This window comes from Periplaneta americana, chromosome 1, assembly GCF_040183065.1.
Source record: "Periplaneta americana isolate PAMFEO1 chromosome 1, P.americana_PAMFEO1_priV1, whole genome shotgun sequence".
NCBI classification, from domain to species: Eukaryota; Metazoa; Arthropoda; class Insecta; order Blattodea; family Blattidae; genus Periplaneta; species Periplaneta americana.
The window spans coordinates 222466617-222490291 of NC_091117.1; the positions used below are offsets into that span (position 1 = coordinate 222466617).

The 23675-nt window shown below is 33.9% G+C and overlaps 1 protein-coding gene across 1 annotated transcript in view; it reads left to right on the forward strand.

Moving 5' to 3' along the window:
- Positions 1 to 23675, forward strand: part of LOC138696342 (lachesin-like) — a 731117-nt gene that overhangs the window by 590621 nt on the left and 116821 nt on the right. Inside the window, exon 6 of the mRNA XM_069821191.1 lies at positions 21107 to 21255. Within this exon, the coding sequence (XP_069677292.1) occupies positions 21107 to 21255 (149 nt within the window). The remainder of the gene's footprint in view (positions 1 to 21106; positions 21256 to 23675) is intronic.

Below are 23675 nucleotides of genomic sequence, written 5' to 3' on the forward strand. Positions count from 1 at the left end.
CTACGCGCACCCTCGTAAAAACTGCGTGAAATATATAAAAACCAGCCACATCGAAAAAATATGGAAGGGAGTTAGAAATGAAAACTTAACGAGAATAAAATTAGTCATGCGTATAAAAAGGATGGCGGGTTTGGCTCTGACACGGTGCAGCAGCAGAGGACGTGATTTTAAAATGGCGTTACAGACGGGAGTAATTGAAGCCCCGGCCGGGCGGCATGATTAAGATCCGCGAAAGGTGTGCCTGCAGAGGCCACTCCTTATAATGGCCTGCACTGTCATCGCTGTCGCCATGTTACGAACAAAAGCGCCTACTTGAATTTTATCTTTTTTAAATCTCTTCAGACATCCAATGGATTTCTTTTTTCTCTTCCGAATTAAGATAATTAGTAGCCCAGACAGACGTCCCGGCGCCTTGTTCATTACGTCGCACTTCACCCATTTTCGTGTTTTCTATGGACCAGCCACTTAATATTCACCGAGCTTTATCTTCTCGATGGACTTACACATTGCGAACACTTTGTTCTAATTTGAAACACAGACGTTAGATCCTTTTTATAATGTCCACAATTTTAATGTCTATTTTACTATGTCCATCACATTAAAGTCCATTGCAGAATGTCCATAAATATATGTGCAAGAAGTATATGTCCACTTTATTTTAGTCCAATTGCACAAATTTTATGTCCACATTTTTACGTCCACTACATGACTGTACAATACATTATGTCCATCTACAAATTGACTTCAATTCCCTACTCAATCTCTTCTGCCTGTTCATCTTCATACAGTTCAGATGATAACTAATAGCTTTGAATTTTATCTTTTTTTAAATCTCTTCAGACATCCAATGAAATTCTTTTTTCTCTTCCGAATTAAGATAATTAGTAGCCCAGAAAGACGCCCCCGCGCCTTGTTGATTATGCCTGCCCGTCGCACTTCACCCATTTTCGTGTTTTCTATGGACCAACCACTTAATGTTCACCGACCTTCATCTCCTCGATGGACTTACACATTGCGAACGCTTTGTTCTAATTTGAAACAAGACGTTAGATCCTTTTTGATTGATTGATGGTGTTTGAAGGGCGCGTCAGCGTCTATGGCTATTTGCGCCCTTGAGCAAAAGTCAGTACAACAACTCATTTAAAAACTGGTAGACGTAAAAGCGACATCAATTAAAATCTCGGTGTTAAAACCGTCACCAGAGGTATTATTATTGTTACTATTATTTATATCATCAGCATTATTATTTGAATCCTGTAAAATTTATGTAGACTATTGGACTTTACCCGAGCACGAGCATATGCTCATTTCGGGTATCTATTCATATGTATTCAATTCAAATGTACACTGGTGGCCATAATTCTGGAAACTTTTTTGTTTTTGTACTGAATTATTATAACATTTGTATTGATTCACAGATTTATACAATTGAAAATGTTATTCGTGACTGATTCGTTAATTATGGGATTAGTGTAAAGGTATTATATTAAATCCTTAATATTTTAACAATAAATAATCATTACTATGTGGGAAATTATGTTCTTGACCTTTAAGTTCTAAATATTAATTTCAGATTTCATTATAATTTCTTATTACTTACTGTAATAAAAACTGGTCCAATGTTGATTATAAGATTATTGTTAATCATTAGAAGCATTGTTGAGCACTGTTAGGATAAAATATAGACATTATTAATGTGTTTCTGTCATTAATCTGACTTAAGATTTCGTTAGGTTAACACCTGATTGCTTTACAACAAACTTTATTGATCATTTTATCACAATGGCTCCACGAAAGGACTGAACACCTTCTAGGGCAGTCACACTTCAGAAGAAGACTACATGTTCAAGGAAAGTGCAAGAAAACTTGGTAATGGTGCTAAAGTGTATGGCGTCCAGAAGGTATGGCAGAGGTACAAATCCACTAAATCTTGTAAAACAATACCTAGGACTGGTAGAAAACCAAAAGTAAGTCCAAGAGATGTGCGGCAGATTAGCATTGAAAGATCGAAGGAAATCTTCTAAAGTGATATAGGAAGTCCTACACAGCAGTGGACTTAGTATTTCTGCAAGGACTGTTCGATTAGACACTCAGGATTCAAAGCTTCTCCATTTCGGCGATGAACATATTTGACTCCGTCACTTCCAAATATAGAAATCCTTGTTTCATCGTTTCATATCACTTTTGCCCAGCCATCATTGGTCCATGATTGATACTTTTCTATCAACTTACACGATTTTCTCGTTGCCCTTGGTTGAGAAATAGATTTTTTCTGGGTGCTCTTGCTTTCAGTCCATTGCCAAATAACTTCTTTCCAACAATGCAGATGTTATAATAATTCAGTACAAAAACAAAAAGTTTCCAGAATTATGGCCACCAGTGTAAATTGTAAATAAATTTGAAATTTGAGATGTAAAATATCTGGTGACCAGAAATATTAATACATAAAATGTAATGCAATATAAAAGTCCGAGTACAGGGCAGATAAAATGTAAATAGTGTGTCCCCTAGATGTAAAGAGTCTAGGGGTCGATAAAAATTAAATGACGTTGTCAAGACCTGTACTTATAGAACGTGTTCCACAGAAACTGGAACATGGCACGCGTCACACACCGGAGGAGGTTCACCATTTAAAAGATGGCCATGTGTAAAACGGCAGTGGCCAATCCTCAACCGCGTAACTAAAACTTCTCCGCGTCGTGACGCTCTTTTAGACGAATCCCATTCCCGAACACTTTCCTTTATCATTCGTAATTTATTCCCTTGTTGTGCAGACCATTCTTCCTCCCATTGCCGCCAGATTAAATGTTTCAAAGTGTTGGAGACGTCTCGCCACCTCTCACGATAACACACCGGTGTACCATTCAGTGCTGCGTCCTTGGCTGCAGCATCTACCTCCTCATTTCCTGGAATCCCAACATGGCCCTAGATCCTTTTTATAATGTCCACAATTTTAATGTCTATTTTACTATGTCCATTACATTAAAGTCCATTACACAATGTCCATAAATATATGTCCAATGAAGTATATGTCCACTTTATTTTAGTCCAATTGCACAAATTTTATGTCCACATTTTTACGTCCACTACATGACTGTACAATACATTATGTCCATCTACAAATTGACTTCAGTTCCCTACTCAATCTCTTCCGCCTGTTCATCTTCATACAGTTCAGATGATAACTAATAGCTTTGAGGTAAGTTCTGATGTGCCCTTCTTCGTTGTAGTGGTTGTAATTCCGAACAATCTCTTCTACTCGACTTAAATTTTGTAAGTACGATCTTTTAATAGGGTGTCGCACAATCAAATGCCCACCAAGCAATAGCTGGATTATTATAATTTCATTATTCCTTTGGTTTTTCTTGATAAATGCCATGAATTTCCAGACCGATGCGTGATGTGTGACGATGTGTTTCTGAAAGCGGTTGTGCCAGCTCTCGACTGTGTTAGTTGTTCGATGTTGTCCTGCAGAACCTGATTATAAGTGTTCCATATTTCAGGTGCGAATCTAGGTGGCATTGCTGTTCTTGTTTCTCGAACAGGTGTTCCTCGGATGTAAGTTCTTTCCATGTACAATGCTAAATCCATTACGTCAGGCTCAGTATTGTCTACAAGAGTATCAAAAACAGCCTGAACATCTTCCAGTGGTACAAAAGGAATTTACATGATAGTGGACATAAATAAAAGTGGACATAAATAAAAATGGACATAAATAAAAGTAGACATAAATAAAAGTGGACATCAATAAAAGTAGACATAAATAAAAGTGGACATAAATAAAAGTGGACATAAATAAAAGTGGACATAAATGAAAGTGGACATAAATAAGAGTGGACATAAATAAAAGTGGACATAAATAAAAGTAGACATAAATAAAAGTGGACATAAATAAAAGTGGACATAAATAAAAGTGGACATAAATGAAAGTGGACATAAATAAGAGTGGACATAAATAAAAGTGGACATAAATAAAAGTAGACATAAATAAAAGTAGACATAAATAAAAGTGGACATAAATAAAAGTAGACATAAATAAAAGTAGACATAAATAAAAGTACACAAATAAAAGTAGACATAAATAAAAGTGGACATAAATAAAAGTGGACATAAATAAAAGTAGACATAAATAAAAGTAGACATAAATAAAAGTGGACATAAATAAAAGTAGACATAATTAAAAGTAGACATAAATGAAAGTGGACATAAAAGTAGACATAAATAAAAGTGGACATAAATGAAAGTGGACATAAATAAAAGTGGACATAAATGAAAGTGGACATAAATAAAAGTGGACATAAATAAAAGTAGACATAAATAAAAGTGGACATAAATAAAAGTGGACATAAATAAAAGTAGACATAAATAAAAGTGGACATAAATAACAGTAGACATAAATAAAAGTGGACATAAAAAAAAGTAGACATAAATGAAAGTGGACATAAAAGTAGACATAAATAAAAGTGGACATAAATGAAAGTGGACATAAATAAATTTAGACATAAATAAAAGTGGACATAAATAAAAGTGGACATAAATAAAAGTAGACATAAATAAAAGTAGACATAAATAAAAGTGGACATAAATAAAAGTGGACATAAATAAAAGTAGACATAAATAAAAGTAGACATAAATAAAAGTGGACATAAATAAAAGTAGACATAATTAAAAGTAGACATAAATGAAAGTGGACATAAAAGTAGACATAAATAAAAGTGGACATAAATGAAAGTGGACATAAATAAAAGTGGACATAAATGAAAGTGGACATAAATAAAAGTAGACATAAATAAAAGTGGACATAAATAAAAGTGGACATAAATAAAAGTAGACATAAATAAAAGTGGACATAAATAACAGTAGACATAAATAAAAGTGGACATAAATAAAAGTAGACATAAATGAAAGTGGGCATAAAAGTAGACATAAATAAAAGTGGACATAAATGAAAGTGGACATAAATAAAATTAGACATAAATAAAAGTGGACATAAATAAAAGTAGACACAAATAAAAATGGACATAAATAAAAGTGGACATAAATAAAAGTAGACATAAATGAAAGTGGACTTAAATAAAAGTAGACGTAACAGTGATTTACCCAAAAAATGGACGCACATAAAATGTGGAAATATATGAAAGCGGACAAAAATATTAGAGGACATAAGTCATATGGACATGGTTTCAATGAACTTAACGTCTTGGAAGCTCTAATTTATCTCTTTTTATATATATATATATATATATATATATATATATATATATATATATCGTATGATACAAAAATCACTTTACGAGTGAGAATAACAATATTATTTTGAATTAATTACAATTGAAAAGCAATTAATGAAAACGTAAATTCTTCCGTAAGACGAAATTTTCAGGAGAGAAAAAAAATACGTATTTTCCAAACTATTTGTAGTACAAGGACGAATAAAATCTTGATTGAATGTATGATTGAAACTGAATCAACTACAGATCTCAATAATTTTTTTTATTATAGAAAACTGAGTAAAGCGATAGGGTTGGAAGTAAATCCCGAAAAGACAAAGTATATGATTATGTCGCGAGATCAGAATATTGTACGAAATGGAAATATAAAAGTTGGAGATTTATCCTTCGAAGAGGTGGAAAAATTCAAATATCTTGGAGCAACAGTAACAAATATAAATGACACTCGGGAGGAAATTAAACGCAGAATAAATATGGGAAATGCCTGTTATTATTGGGTTGAGAAGCTCTTATCATCCAATCTGCTGTCCAAAAATCTGAAAGTTAGAATTTATAAAACAATTATATTACCGGTTGTTCTGTATGGTTGTGAAACTTGGACTCTCACTTTGAGAGAGGAACAGAGATTAAGGTTGTTTGAGAATAAGGTGCTTAGGAAAATATTTGGGGCTAAGCGGGATGAAGTTACAGGAGAATGGAGAAAGTTAGACAACACAGAACTGCACGCATTGTATTCTTCACCTGACATAATTAGGAACATCAAATCCAGACGTTTGAGATGGGCAGGGCATGTAGCACGTATGGGCGAATCCAGAAATGCATATAGAGTGTTAGTTGGGAGACCGGAGGGAAAAAGACCTTTAGGGAGGCCGAGACGTAGATGGGAGGATAATATTAAAATGGATTTGAGGGAGGTGGGGTATGATGATAGAGACTGGATTAATCTTGCTCAGGATAGGGACCGATGGCGGGCTTATGTGAGGGCGGCAATGAACCTCCGGGTTCCTTAAAAGCCAGTAAGTAAGTAAGTAAGTAAGTAAGTGAGTAAGTAAATAAGTAAGTAAGTAAGAAAACTGAGTGGAAATAAGGTGTTCAAAGTTGTAGCGAATCCACATTACTATTTACTGTATATGTGGATCACATGAGTAGAACAGAACGTCAAGGACGTCCTTGTTTTGTTTGTTTCATGGCCTACTCCATATGAATACACACATTTATTTTGTGTTACATTATCAAAGCATTTGAAAGAACCATAACATTTACAAGAGAGTATTCATTTATGCTGAGTCATACTTCTATTCGTATGTAAAATTGAATCGAGATTTCAAATATATAAAATTTAATATAGGGTGCCATTTAAAAAAGGGGTATTTTCGCCATACTCTGTACATGAATCAATATTTTTGTGAGACCATAGCCATAAGTTTTAATTAGATATCTCCAGCAATATTTGTTTTTTGTATTTTTCATAAACTTAATATATAAAGAGTTATTAGCAATATTCCATACTTAATTAACACACTGTATTGCATTATATAGCGAAATTTATAAACTTGTACTTGCTATTTGGGAAAAGGAAATTGTACCAGAACAATGGAAGGAGTCCATAATTGTACCTATTTTTAAAAAGGGGGACAAAACCAACTGTGGTAACTTTCGAGGAATATCACTTTTGTTGACGTCGTACACAATTTTGTCCAATATTCTTTTGAGAAGATTAACTCCGTACGTAGATGAAATTATTGGGGATCATCAGTGCGGTTTTCGGCGTAATAGATCGACTATTGACCAGATTTTTTGTATTCGACAGATAATGGAGAAAAAATGGGAGTATAAGCGTACAGTACATCAGATATTCATAGATTTCAAAAAGGCATATGACTCGGTTAAGAGGGAAGTATTATATGATATTCTTATTGAATTTGGTATTCCCAAGAAACTAGTTCGATTAATTAAAATGTGTCTCAGTGAAACATACAGCAGAGTCCGTATAGGTCAGTTTCTATCTGATGCTTTTCCAATTCACTGCGGGCTAAAGCAGGGAGATGCACTATCACCTTTACTTTTTTAACTTCGCTCTAGAATATGCCATTAGGAAAGTTCAGGATAACAGGCAGGGTTTGGAATTGAACGGGTTACATCAGCTTCTTGTCTATGCAGATGACGTGAATATGTTAGGAGAAAATACACAAACGATTAGGGAAAACACGGAAATTTTACTTGAAGCAAGTAAAGCGATCGGTTCGGAAGTAAATCCCGAAAAGACAAAGTATATGATTATGTCTCGTCACCAGAATATTGTACGAAATGGAAATATAAAAATTGGAGATTTATCCTTCGAAGAGGTGGAAAAATTCAAATATCTTGGAGCAACAGTAACAAATATAAATGGTACTCGGGAGGAAATTAAACGCAGAATAAATATGGGAAATGCGTGTTATTATTCGGTTGAGGAGCTCTTATCATCCACTCTGCTGTCCAAAAAATCTGAAAGTTAGAATTTATAAAACAGTTATATTACCGGTTGTTCTGCATGGTTGTGAAACTTGGACTCTCACTCTGAGAGAGGGACATAGGTTAAGGGTGTTTGAGAAAAGGTGCTTAGGAAAATATTTGGGGCTAAGCGGGATGAAATTACAGGAGAATGGTGAAAGTTACACAACACAGAACTGCACGCATTGTATTCTTCACCTGACATAATTAGGAACTTAAAATCCAGACGTTTGAGATGGGCAGGGCATGTAGCACGTATGGGCGAATCCAGAAATGCATATAGAGTGTTAGTTGGGAGACCGGAGGGAAAAAGACCTTTAGGGAGGCCGAGACTTAGATGGGAGGATAATATTGAAATGGATTTGAGGGAGGTGGGGTATGATGATAGAGAATGGATTAATCTTGCATAGGATAGGGACCCATGGCGGCCTTATGTGAGGGCGGCAATGAACCTTCGGGTTCCTTAAAAGCCATTTGTAAGTAAGTACTGTATTGACAGAGCATGACTTGGTCGCTTTGCGTTATTAAGATTTCTGCCGCTAGGTTCGCGTCGACGTAATTTAAAATGGTGATTACTTCCACTACAATAAGCATTGTGCATTGTGAAATTTGTTTAATTTAATTGTACCTTACTGAGTACGAAGATTATAAATATGCCAAGTAGGCTATATGTGCCAGCCTAAGGGACGCTTTGATCCATATTACACTACGCATATACACCCCCACAAGAAACAAAACAAAAGGCGCCAAGACCAACAACAACCAGTTCTGATGATGGCCAGTAGCACACTGAAAAATGTTAACAAGGTATATAACAAGGCAAATATTTAATGGAATTTATTCCACTGTATTTATTTATTTTTTGTTTCTTATGTTTATTGTATAATCATGTAAATCGTGTTTATTTATCACTTAACACCAATATGTATCCCACTGTGATGTTTTTTTTTTAATTTATTAATCTATTTTTTTGTGTACATTTTATTCAATTGTCGGTTTCTGGTTTAATTATGTGAATCATACTTAATTGTAATCTGATACTAATATGTATACTAATGTGTTTATTTTTATTTTTCCTGTGTACATTTTTTATTGCATTATCGGCTTCTGTTTTTATGTGATTCGTATTTGATTCTAACAACATTAATATGTATTCCACCATGTTTATTTTTATTTTATGAGGTAAATGTTTATGTAACTACCTCTTTTGATCTCATTATGTACCTAAATTGTATCAGTATGTAATTACTTAATTCCGATTCAGTTGTATGTTCAATTATGTAAGCAAGTTTCAATCCTGGTTGAGTGTAAGAGAAGGCCTTACGGCCTTAACTCTGCCAGGTTATGTAAAACCCTTATTATTATTATTATTATTATTATTATTATTATTATTATTATTATTATTATTATTATTATTATTATTATTATTATAAAATTTAACACAAGAAAGACAAATAATACGTTTTCCGAAAAAAATCTATAAATTAAATTTGCCCCATATCTCGTGTTATCAGATACAGAAGTAGAAATTCGTAATTTATATACAACACAGACGTCTTATATGCTGTAAGTTAAGGCTTTAATGTATTGGACTGATAATGAGACAAGGAGGATAACTTAATGTAACAGAGAGAATTAGGCCAGCAACTGGCATGACTTTCCTTTTCTTGCGACGTCCCGTTCACCTGATCCTTGTCTAGGTCTTCCAAGAGTCTGACCCCGCGTCCTCGCCGTGGGAGGTGGGCAATGCATTAGAGGATTACTCATCAGGGTGATGCATAGTCTCTGTCACCGACAAGTAGTTGTGAAGGGCTCACAAGAACTGTGAAAGTATGTAGTAGCTAAAGGGGGGACAGTGGAACTGTAATAGGCCCGACAGGGCAAGAGTGGGTATTTTTTCAGGTTTCATAACATCAATAATAATAATAATAATAATAATAATACTTACTTACTTACTTACTTACTTACTTACTGGCTTTTAAGGAACCCGAAAGTTCATTGCCGCCCTCACATAAGCCCGCCACTGGTCCCTATCCTGAGCAAGATTAATCCATTCTCTACCATCATATCCCATCTCCCTCACATCCATTTTAATATTATCTTCCCATCTACGTCTCGGCCTCCCTAAAGGTCTTTTTCCCTCCGGCCTCCCAACTAACACTCGATATGCATTTCTGGATTCGCCCATACGTGCTACATGCCCTGCCCATCTCAAACGTCTGGATTTTATGTTCTTAATTATGTCAGGTGAAGATACAATGCGTGCAGTTCTGTGTTGTGTAACTTTCTCCATTCTCCTGTAACTTCATCCCTCTTAGCCCCAAATATTTTCGTAAGAAACTTATTCTCAAACACCCTTAACCTATGTTCCTCTCTCAAAGTGAGAGTCCAAGTTTCACAACCATAAAGAACAATCGGTAATATAACTGTTTTATAAATTCTAACTTTCACATTTTTTGGCAGCAGACTGGATGATAAAAGCTTCTCAACCGAATAATAACAGGCATTTCCCATATTTATTCTGTGTTTAATTTCCTCCCGAGTATCATTTGTATTTGTTACTGTTGCTCCAAGATATTTGAACTTCTCCACCTCTTCAAAAGATAAATTTCCAATTTTTATATTTCCATTTCTTACAATATTCTCGTCACGAGACATAATCATATACTTTGTCTTTTCGGGATTTACTTCCAAACCTATCTCTTTACTTGCTTCCTGATAATAATAATAATAATAATAATAATAATAATAATAATAATAATAATAATAATTAGTGTTGTAGGATTAAATCGATTAATCGATCAATTTCTGTTGTAAGATTAATCGAGATGAGATTGGTGATAGCGAGATGGTATTTGGCGAGTTGAGGCCAAGGATTCGCCATAGATTACCTGGCATTCACCTTATGGTTGGGGAAAACCTCGGAAAAACCCAACCAGGTAATCAGCCCAAGCGGGGATCGAACCCGCGCCCGAGCGTAACTTCAGATCGGCAGGCAAGCGCCTTAACAGACTGAGCCACGCCGGTGGCGTCTTCGCGCTAGTGGCTGACGTTTCGACCGCTGTCTTGTGGTCATCTTCAGAGCAGTGGAATGAAGATGACTGCTCTGAGGATGACCATAACGGTCGAAACGTCAGCCACTAGCACCAAGCGGTATAAGCCCGGAAGTTTCTCCACACACCATGATTGATGTTTGTTGTGACGATGTTGATGATTACTATTATCTATACTAATAATAAATCTGTAGCCGAAATGTTTCTGGTAATTTTCGATTTTCCAAAAATAATTGGTCCTAACATATATAATTAACCACCCTGAAACCGAAAATCGCTTTTTTTTTAATTTTTATTTGCATGTTTGTCTGTATGTTTGTTACCTTTTCACGCGCTAATGGCTGAACGGATTTCGATGAAAATTGGAATATAAATTATGTTCGTTGTAACTTAGATTTTAGGCTATATGGCATTCAAAATGCATTAATTAAAAGGGGGGTCATAAGGGGGACTGAATTAAATAAATCGAAATATCTCGCTTATTATTGATTTTTGTGAAAAATGTTACATAACAAAAGTTTCTTTAAAAATAATTTGCGATACGTTTTATTCCTTGAAAAATTTTGATAGGACTGATATTTAATGAGATAAATGAGTTTAAAAATTAAAATAACTGCCATCTAAGGCCGTATAATGAAATAAAAAACAAATGACTTCATCTATAAGGGGCCTTGGACAGCAACAATCGAAAGCTATGAAAAATAGCCTACAGAGAATGTTTCTGTGTTTGTATGAAGTAATATCGGAAGCTAAATTAACCGATTTGTATAATTAATTATTATTTCACCATTGGAAAGTGTAGTTTCTCTAGATGGACATAATACTATAATGTTATTACAGTAACTTCTGATATAATATAATGTAATATAATATAATATATGTAATGTAATATTATATAATGCTCTCCTAGCCATTAATGCTCTCCTAGCTAATCCTCCACCTTCTCGCGAAAAATTTTTCTTCTCGCACATTACTGATTCTGAAGTAAGAAGGGCTCTTAAAAGCATTAAATCTAAAGCACAAGGCACTGATAACATAAGCATAGTCTTTATCAATAAGTTAGTCGATGTCGTGCTTCCCGTAATAACTCATATTTTCAATTCTTCAATTATCACGTCTGTTTATCCGCAACTCTGGAAAACAGCCTTGGTACGCCCACTTCCTAAAGTAAATTCACCTACTTCTGCAAAAGACTATAGGCCAATCTCCATTCTTCCCGTTTTATCTAAAGCTCTGGAACGCATCATTCATAAGCAGTTGTCAGACTACCTAATAGAATTTAATCTTTTAGACCCTTTACAATCAGGATTCAGAAATGGCCATAGAACTTCTACTGCTTTGTTGAATGTTACTGAGGACATACGCGCAGCCATGGATAAACGACAGGCTACTGTACTAGTTTTATTGGACTATAGCAAAGCCTTTGATTCTGTTGACTTCGATCTACTATTAACTAAACTACAAACGCTACACCTTTCTGATAGTGCTATCACCTGGATGTACTCCTACCTTACTGGCCGCCAGCAGCGTGTCATATCTAATAATCGTTTCTCATCCTGGCATACTGTAGACACAGGAGTTCCTCAGGGATCAGTATTAGGCCCCTTGCTCTTCTCTATTTATATAAATGGAATTTCCAACTCATTTAAGCACTGCAGATATCAAATATATGCAGACGACGTTCAATTGTATATTTCAGCCCGTCCCGACGCACTAAACGATAGCATTAATAGTCTGAATGAAGATCTTGATTCCATCTCTTCCTGGTCTCAACAATTTGGGCTTAACCTAAACGCATGTAAATCACAGGCTATTCTGTTCGCGAACCGTAGATTAATTCCTGAAGTCAACGACCTGAATATTCCACCTGTGAAACTGAATAAAACAATCATCCCGTTTAGCTCTACCGTAAAAAATCTCGGAGTACATTTCGAATCTAATCTAAATTGGGATACGCATATTAAATATACATGTAAGAAGGCATTCTCTATTCTCCATTCACTAAAAAGATTGTATCATTATCCATCTAAATTAAAACAGACGCTGGTACAGACACTCATTCTACCTCACTTCGATTATTGCGACGTTTTGTTCAGTGATCTCAGGATTGATTCCGCTCAGAAACTACAGCGTGTTCATAACGCGTGCGTCCGCTTCATTTGTAATGTTCGATACTATGATCATATCTCACCTTCTTTCGAGAAGTTATCATGGCTTAGGTTACATGAGAGGAGAAATCTGCACTCACTTTCTCTCTTATATCGAATTATGCACTCTTCATCCCCCTATTATTTATTCGCTCGATTTCATACTCTCTCTCGCTATCATAATATTAATACTCGAGCACAACGCGATAACACGCTAGAAATTCCACTTCACGCATCGTCTCTGTATTCCTCATCCTTCACTGTTGCTACCTCTCGTCACTGGAACTCTCTGCCGCCTGAAGTCAAGGGCTGCCGAACATTGAATTCTTTCAAATCCAAGTTAGAAAATTATCTTATGACGAGTTGCCAAACTAACTTACTATTATGACAAGTGTTGTATTGCATGTTTCCACGTATTCACATTTTTTTTATGTTCTAATGATATTCAACTTATTTTATATTTTTGTTTTCATATTTTCCGATAATGTTATATCTCTAATGTGATAAGTTGAGCTATATATAATCTTAATTTTCCTTATTGTGTGTACTTAGAAATATTGTATTCACTGTATACTTTGTACTGCACTATTTTATTACTACTATTAGTATTATTATTATTATTATTATTATTATTATTATTATCATTATTACTATTCCTCTTTATTATTATTATTATTATTATTATTATTATTATGAATAATTGTCTCTTTTTGTATGCCTCATTTATTTTGACCTGCTGTTCACATATTATTATGCTTTTTTCTTTCTTTCTGTATGTTATATATTATGTCTGATTTCTTCTTATTTGTTGTTTATTTTTTATTATTATTATTATCTTATTCAGTTTTGTGTGTAAAATTGTAGTGTAATTTGTTAATTTGTAGTGTTTTTGTAACGCAGTCTTTACTCCTGGTTGAGTGTTAGAGAAGGCCGTATGGCCTTAACTCTGCCAGGTTAAATAAATCATTATTATTATTATTATTATTATTATTATTATTATTATTATTATTATTATTATTATATAATTTAAGTTATTTGAAGGGTTCAGAACCATAGTGGGCGAAACGCCATTTACTGAATACGTAGAAAACAAGGGTTAAAATTAAGTTATTACCACAATTCAATGGAAACCTATAACAAGTAAAATAAAGTTTACACATTAAATCTAAATGATGTCAATGTTCATTAAACTATGGTTGCATGTAATAAAAATTAGAAACATGTTAAAGGAATTGTCATTGCACCAAATGAGTGTCTCTGGACCAAAATGATCGCATTTTAATTATTTGGATGCAATTTAAATTAAGTAACATATTAAACGATTTATCCTTCTATCAAACACGAATGTTCCCTGGATCAAATGTCCTATTTTAATTATGTAATTACTTTATATTTATTTCTAACGGGTGCAGCGGAGCGCACGGGTACGGCTAGTTACTATAATAAATCAGTCCACTTACTCTTTTATAACGAAACTCACTTTCCTGTTTTCGTAACGTGTTACACCTTCAATAGCCACCTTTGGCGAAGCTATGCCCGTGTTAAAAGTGAAACCCGGATGCTATGTTATGAAGCTTCTGTTTTAAACTGCAGCTCCACAATGACGTTTCCGAATTCATCTCCATTCTCCAGAATTGCATTAGGTAAATGTGTCATCCGAGACCGTCATTAGCATTTTTCTCGTGGCTCGGGCACGCATAGTCCGTGCCTTTTGCTTTTGTTTGAGACAGAAAGCAAGCGGAGAGAGATGCTCATGAAATTCACATGTTTATCATCTGTCTCTCTGTGTGTGGAATTCAGAATGCAACGCGGGAAGTGAATCCATGAATAATATACCCATAAGCTCACTAAGTGAAATCACCACACAAAAGAGTAGTAACAATGCCTCTGGACAGCATATAAAACCCCAGCAGACGGGAATAAATACGCGCTTCTGGATATGCTGTGCATATCTTAAGGAAGATGGAGCCAAGCAACTGAATATGTACCAAATCAGAGTTTCCTGTTCTCCACAGAGAACTTACTTATTAGTACTTTATTCTGTTGAGGTCTAGGCTACTTGAACTTATCAGGTAACATTCAAAAAGGTCCGAGGAATCGTGAATCTGAAGTAACCTACGGCATTCTATAATATCGAGGCGTCACTGGAGAACAATCAAATTGGTTTTACTTTCAAATATTTGACGACACCATCAGATGTTAACCAGAAGAGTTATGTGCACCTATCAGTAGCAGCTGTGGAGAAAGGATACAAATGTTTTCTTGAGTGAGATGAGAGTAAAGTGAAAGATTATTATTACTACCAATGTGAAAATTACGTAGGGCCTATATACAGTATATATATATATATATATATATATATGTTGTATTGTAAAATTAGGTTCACTTATTAATTAGGTTATTTTATATTAATTGTAATTATTGTGTAAAATTGTATTGTGTATATAATTGTATTGTGCATTGTATAATTGTATTGTGAATTGTAATTTTATTGTGTATTGCTTATATTGTGTATACCACTGCCACCGGGTGCTTGCCCACTTGCAGTGTAAATACATACATACATACATACATACATACATACATACATACATACATACATACATACATACATACATACATACATACATACATACATATTTTATCGAATATCACAAAGTTATAAATTCCATAAACTTAGTACAGGGACATCATTTTATTTTTACTAACATTTTTAATATTAACCTGGCTACACCTTTGGATTAATGGTTACGACCCGGAAACACCGTTTGCTATCCCCTTCCACGACTGGAGTTCGGTGATACTGGCATAAAATACAAACAAATAACTTTACTAGGTATAGGAGGGAAGAAAAGTAGTTCATCCATTTACGTAAAGTAGTAAATATTGCAATTTTGAGTTTGATAATTTTGATTAGGTTTTGTTTAATCAAAATACAGTACAGTATTAACAATAAGTGTTTTTACTCACGAACTGAGCTATCCATGCGAACGTATTCATTATGCAGTGTATATTATACTGTCTACAGCACATTAGCGTACAATATAGAGAAAGAAGTTAAAATGAAAAATAATCATAATACGAATATTTAAACACATTTTTTTAAAATGGTGACCGTTCATTCCGATACAGCCTTCAGTTCTCTTGTTGCATATTATCGCACTATAGACTATTGCATCTATTCCAATTACCAGTTACGTCCTTAATATTTAGTAACTCATGTTGAAATAATTCTGTATCTACTGTATAAAAGAGTACCTTACGTACTGTAAATTCAATCTTCACTTCTGCCCGACCCGCACAGATAAAATTTCTCTGACATGCTGTCTATTGTCCGTCCAAGTGGTTATGTCGCAGGGTAGTAGAAAGGAGGAAATCACGTGATAGTTAATTACTTAACGAGGCCCTTTTATTTAAGTTATTTTAAACAGTTGTATAATATTACGTAGACGTCCAATTAGTTCCTAACAGAAATTAATGTTTTCAGAAAAGAGCTAAGAAAGCCCAGCCACTAGTCTTTACAGTGGAGCGAGCAGAAGCAGGTGGGGGAAATCGGGATGCGACGTAGACAGACGGACGACAGTTTACCTATGCGAAAATATGATTCAATATTGGAAGTTTTCGTCACTGGAAAACGCGAACATATTTCTGAAACGTACTATACTCACTAACTCAGCACTGCTTACTATATGCGGTCTTGGTCTGTGTGGAGGACAGTTGGTACTTCGTTAGTAGAAGGGGTGGGAGTGAAGTAAATTCAAAAACTCAGGTACTATAAAAATTTAAGTAAAAATAAAATGATGTCCCTGTATTTCGTAAGTCTCCGGTTATGTGCTTTTATGCAACTCTCTGTTGATCCCACAGTATGACAAATGTCTCAGTTCCAGTGGTGAATATGTTGAAAAATAGCTCAAAAATATTGCTGTATCTGTTCCAATAAATCTTTCCATGAAATTGTGTTTTACTTCCGTAAACGGCCCCAGGGAAACTTACTTTCAGCACGGCACTCGTAATTGCGCTCGAGGGACCAAAATTTGCATAAGCACTTGCTTTGACATTATTAACATGGTGGAAGAAAAAAAAATAACTTATCTGTCCCGATGAGAATGTTGCTTGTTAGAGGAAAACTATGTCTATAAATAGTATGCTAAAGTGTAAAAGCAATTTTCAAACGATTTAAAGAAGAAATGAGATGGCTATTAATGGAACAGACGACAGATTTTTTGGGACAATATATAGCTAATATTTTTTTTTCGTGACTGCAATAAACATGGGTACTTGTTGCTACTAGTAATAGATGCAACAATATACAAAGTGTAGAGCTCTTTTGTTTTGCTCATGCTTTACATACAGTAACGAAATAGATTCGTGCCAAGTTACCATAAGTTCACAAATAAGTCGTGCATGTAAAAAAGACATTCATGAAGATCCATTCTCTAAATACAACATTCAAGTTAGAAGCCCAGAAAATTTCCTGCTTCTCCTGTATTGACAGGACGGGGAACAAGGATTGCGCTCTGCTCTTTTTACTGAGAAAACTTCTTCCGAGTTGCGAAAGAAATAGATTCATTCACAGCACTGCTACAGCTTCGATCAGAGGAGCGCAGGAAGCTATGGTTCATAATGAAAATGCAGGTAAACTTCCTGGCATTAAATAAAAAAAATGTTGCTTCTTTCCTACTGCCATAACCAGTCTGAATACATCCGAATTTCCGCTAGTGGAACAGTTCGTATCTTCACTACTCTTCCGGTAATGGCAAGTGTTTGAAGAAGTACAATGTATATCAACAAATGACTCCAACAGATAGTGTTGAAATTGATACAGAACATCAGAAAGCCTATTTTCTTGATCCAACTATAATATTTGTGAAAACAATAATACAGGGACATCATTTTATTTTTACTAACATTTTTAATATTAACCTGGCTATACCTTTGGATCAACGCCGTTTCCTACCCTCTTCCACAACTGGAGTTCGATGATACTGGCGTAATATACAAACAAATCACTTTACTAGGTATAGGAGGGAAGAAAAGTAGTTCATCCATTTATGTAAACTAGGAAATATCGCGCTTTTGAGTTTCATAATTTTCATTAGGTTTTTGTTTAATCAAAATACAGTAAAGTATTAACAATGAGTGTTTTTACTCACGAACTGAGCTGTCCATGTGGACGTATTCATTATGCATTGTATATTATACTGTCTACAGCACATTAGCGTACACTATAGAGAATGAAGTTAAATTGAAAAATAATCATAATATGAATATTTAAACACATTTTTGAAAATGGTGGCCGTTCATTTCGATACAGGCTTCAGTTCTAATGTGAATATTATCGCACTATAGACTATTGTACCTAATCCCTATTACCAGTTTCGTTCTTCGTACTAGTAACTTATGTTGAAATAATTCTGTACCTACTCTATAAAAGAGTACTTTACGTACTGTAAATTCAATCTTCACTTCTGCCCGATCCGAAAAGATAAAATTACTCAGACATACTATCTACTGTCCGTCCAAGTGGTTATGTCGTAGGGTCGTAGAAAGGGAGGAAATCACGTGATAGTTAATTACTTAACGAGGCCCTTTTAATTAAGTTATTTTAAACAGTTGTATAATATTACGTAGACGTCCAATTCCTATCAGAAATTAATGTTCTCAGAAAAGAGCTAAGACAGCCCAGCCACTAGAAGGGGAATAAAAGCTGGTGGGAAACCGGGATACGACATAGGCAAATGGACGACAGTACCTGTGCGAAAATGATTCAATATTGAAAGCTCTTTCGTCACTGGAAAACGCGAACATATTTTTGGAGCGTACTGTTTACTATGACCGTATGACTGTATATGCGGTCTTGGATCTGTGTGGAGGAGGTTGAACTTCATTAGTGGAAGGGGTGGAAGTGAAGTACATTCAAAAACTCAGGTACAATAAAAATTGAAGTAAAAATAAAATGATGTGCCTGTACAAGCCGAAGAAATAAATCAAGAGAAGAGAGAAATTTACGAAAACGGTTTCCCCTACGTAAGCACACAATATGGCATCCCTTTACAATAATTGGAAAATATACGGTTTATTTTTTTGGAGCCAGAGGAGCCGTTACAAAATTTGCACTTAAAATCTCAATAAAATTGCGTTTCACGGTAATTTCCTTGCGACAGATAATTATTGATGCAATAAAAGATTCCTTAGGGACTCTTCACCATCTTTTATACTTTTCAAATTAATGAATATTAGTTAGATTTGAGATGAGCCAGACCCAACCATCTGAGGTCAACAGAGAGAAACAACAAATTTATGAGCCTACTATTCGGTATTTTCGAGAAAAATATCAGATGGAAGGCACCTGGGAGGTACAAGGTTTAATGATCGGAGCGAGGGTCACCATCCCACGATCAACTGTAAACACTATCAAAACATTTGGAATCCATGACATCATTCCAAAAATAATTACGTCTAGCATTAAAGGGTCTGTGGCGATTCTGAAAAATCATTTATACGGAATATCATAATCCCTCTCCCCCTTTTCTATCCGTTAGTGTGTGATTGTTACAAATATATGAACAAATTTATTATTTCTTAAATTTAAGCTCCTAGTTCACATTTCAATTTGAATCGTCTATTTTACTGTAATCTTTATTATTCTTATATGTGTGTTATTCTGTGTTTTTGGCAACCCAGGATGCCTTCAAATTTTTCAAATTTCAAATTTATTTACAATTTACATTAGAATTGAATACATATGAATAGATACCCGAAATGAGCATATGCTCGTGCTCGGGTACAGTCATTTTAACATTTTGATAATAAATAACTAAACAGTAAGAAACCAAACTTAAACCATCTCAACCTGATAAAATTCTAATTATATTAGGTCTAATAATTAAAAATATTATAGATATCACAAACATAAGAACCAATAAAACAAATCGATTAATATTTATATCACCATCTATATAATCATCTCTACATAAATTTTACAGGGTTCAAATAATAATGCTGGTGATATAAATAATAGTAACAACAATAATAATAATAATAATAATAATAATGATAATAATAATAACAATAATAGAATAATCGTGACAGAAATGATACAAAGATTGTAATACAAAATAATTCATTAATAATAATAATAATAATAATAATAATAATAATAATAGTGATAAAACAAATTTATTTACAATAATAAAATAAATACTAAGACGGATAAAATAAAATATAAAACCACTAGCGAGAGTTAACACAACTTAAATAAGCATATAATAACCGGAAAAAAAATGACGAACTCGAAAATCAACAGAAAAATTCGCTGTATCGCAGACGACATCAACCGCCATATTGACATTGTGTTGTGCATTAATGGTAGTAGTGGGGAGCTGAAAGTCTACGTAACTGCCGTTCTCTTCAAATCTTCTCGTACGATCATGGGAAGTTAATGCTGTAAAAACAAAATGTCTACGAGTCAAACTGTTCATTATTACCAGGATAAATACAAATAATACTGAAATATATTAATCGAGTTTCAGTTATAGATCTCCCCTTTTGTGCAAGAGGTATCTTATCAAAATATTTTATGAATGGCGGGGAAAATATAAATTTCAAGAACTCTCTAGTGACAAGATATAGTGACAAGTACAATCAAGTGTATCTGTGGCGATGCTAAGGAATCATTTATTGGAGATATACACTGTTATTAATTAAGAAAATGATCTATTTCTGCATGGGCAGACTATGTCTTGGAAATAAATTATATCCTTGTTAACTTATATACTATATCGAATAAAATCAAATATTATTTATTTTTTTCAGAAATTGAAAGTTTCACATACTCAGGGCGGAAGTGAAATAACTTTTCAGGTGACGATAGGGTACACTGAAATGAATTGAAAACCTGTATTATGTTTTGCGATTAAATGCACGATTAATTATTATAAAATTAAGTTTGAAGTCTCAGCAGTCCGGCAACATCGCCGCTAACACACTGTACTCGTGATACAGATGTAAGAGATCAACGAAGACGAAATGTCTCGCTAGATGAGTGTTCTCTGGCGCTGTGTTGCAGCCAAATCACACCGTGCAGTGGCTTCAGATACATGGCACCCCTCTATATCTTTTTACAACAAAAAGTACCAATGATGCATTGAGTTGTTTAGAAATTACTGTTTTGTTATTGCAGGCCGAAGTACTCGATCCGAGAGAACCGCTCTGCCTACAAGGTCTTCATGTGGTTGGTGATCCGAAGTTTCGGCCGGACGGACATCGGAACGTACAACTGTGTGTCCACCAACTCCCTGGGCCGCGCCGAGGGCACCCTCAGACTGTACGGTGAGTGCTGCACACAAACCTAGCTCTAGACTTCAGTTATTGTACATATTGAACAGGATCGAAAGTTCACCGAAAACAATGTTCTCGAAAAAGGGATGGCTATAGGGACATCATCAGTTCTTACTAATCAAACGAATTGCAAGAAAAATAGCTGTTTGCTTAAATATCACTGCAATTTCAAACACTGCTATGTATATTTTTAAATGAATTCCTTTACTGCATGCAATGCCTTTCATGTAACCTAACACTGATAGCTTATTAGTGGCATTTGTTACTTATTTCTTATTCTTTTCAGTGTCTAGCTTATCTTTCTATTGAGATCACGATATCATTATCATATATTCGTTTTGATCCACAGCATGTATTTAACCCGAGAAATGCAAACTCCTAGAAAAATAGAACAGTATTGCGTAAATTCCTAAAATGATATCCTAAAGCTTATGTACAGACGTGGACAAATTATTAGCAAAATTGAAGATTTTTATTATATATTTTTACAAAATATGATTCTTAAATTTAGACTACAGTTGACATTTTTGTGTATTTCCAAATAATTAGCCAAATTGAAGATCTGTATTGTATATTTTTCAAAATTTAACTCTTCAATTTGGACTACATTTAATATTTTTGCATATTTACAAATTATTAGCAAAATTGAAGATTTTTATTATATATTTTTACAAAATATGATTCTTAAATTTAGACTACAGTTGACATTTTTGTGTATTTCCAAATAATTAGCCAAATTGAAGATCTGTATTGTATATTTTTCAAAATTTAACTCTTCAATTTGGACTGCATTTAATATTTTTGCATATTTACAAATTATTAGCAAAATTGAACATTTTTATTATATATTTTTACAAAATATGATTCTTAAATTTAGACTACAGTTGACATTTTTGTGTATTTCCAAATAATTAGCCAAATTGAAGATCTGTATTGTATATTTTTCAAAATTTAACTCTTCAATTTGGACTACATTTAATATTTTTGCATATTTACAAATTATTAGCAAAATTGAAGATTTTTATTATATATTTTTACAAAATATGATTCTTAAATTTAGACTACAGTTGACATTTTTGTGTATTTCCAAATAATTAGCCAAATTGAAGATCTGTATTGTATATTTTTCAAAATTTAACTCTTCAATTTGGACTACATTTAATATTTTTGCATATTTACAAATTATTAGCAAAACTGAAGGTTTTTATTGTATATTTTTACAAAATTCAATTCTTCAATTTGGACTGAAGTTGACATTTTGGATATTTCCAAATTATTAGCAAAACTGAAGATTTTTATTTTATATTTTTACGAAATTTAGCTCTTCAATGCAGTTGACATTTTTGCTAATTTATAAATTATTAGCTAAATTGAAGATTTTTATTATATATTTTTACAAAACTTGACTCTTCAATTTAAACTACAGTTGACATTTTTACATATTTCTGTCTACTGTAATGATGGAAATATGTAAAATTGTCAACTGTAGTCTAAATTGAAAAGTCAAATTTGGAAACAGAATCATCATAAAAATCGTCAATTTTGTTAATAATTTGTCCACGTCTGTATAAGCTCCTATAAATATTGCAGCCACTAAAACGTAAACTCCTACAATTATTATTAGTAGAGCCCGGATGTTTAGGCATTTATTTTAGTTAAAATAGGCAGGCATATAGGTACTAAAATAGTAACAATAAGCATTTATTATTAATGGAAACAGACAAAAATAGACAAATACTTAATAAACTATCCCATACGGTACTCACTCTCCTTGGTTACATGTCACAACAAGATGCTTTTTAAGTTGTCAACTGTCATAGTGAGCCGCCTGTCAGAGAGAACGTTTTTCATGGTGGAAAAAGATCTTTCTACTTCTACTGAAGCGATTGGAGCAAACTTAAAATATGTTATTTCAGAAATACTGTCTCTACTTTCTTTCAGAGATCGGGAAAAACCGACTGAGTATTGTCTCAAAAAGAGGGGTGGGAGAAGGAATTACAGACTTCAAAGTAAGCGTGACTTGTGCGTGCAAGCGACAACAGTAACGGGACCTGGAGACTTGCTTTTAATACTTCCCTCATCCCCTTTCTTTCGCTGGTAAACCCCGAAGTGACCTGAGTACTGAGGGTTATACAGTTCAAACATCTTTGTTAAGTGACATAAAAGATGGAATCGATAGGGGAGAAAAGTTTACGATTCTTGAAAACATATGTATGTATTGTTGGAGAATAAGATTCTCAGCAAATATTTGTGAGGTGAATATATATTTTTAATTTGTACAACCGTTCTTTTGTTATATAGTTTATGTGCGGTTTATTTTAAATGCATTAAATATATAGAAAATGTACAATAACGACGTAAAAAAGGCTAAAAAAAAAAGGCATTTAACCTTAAAATAGGTAACGGGAGCT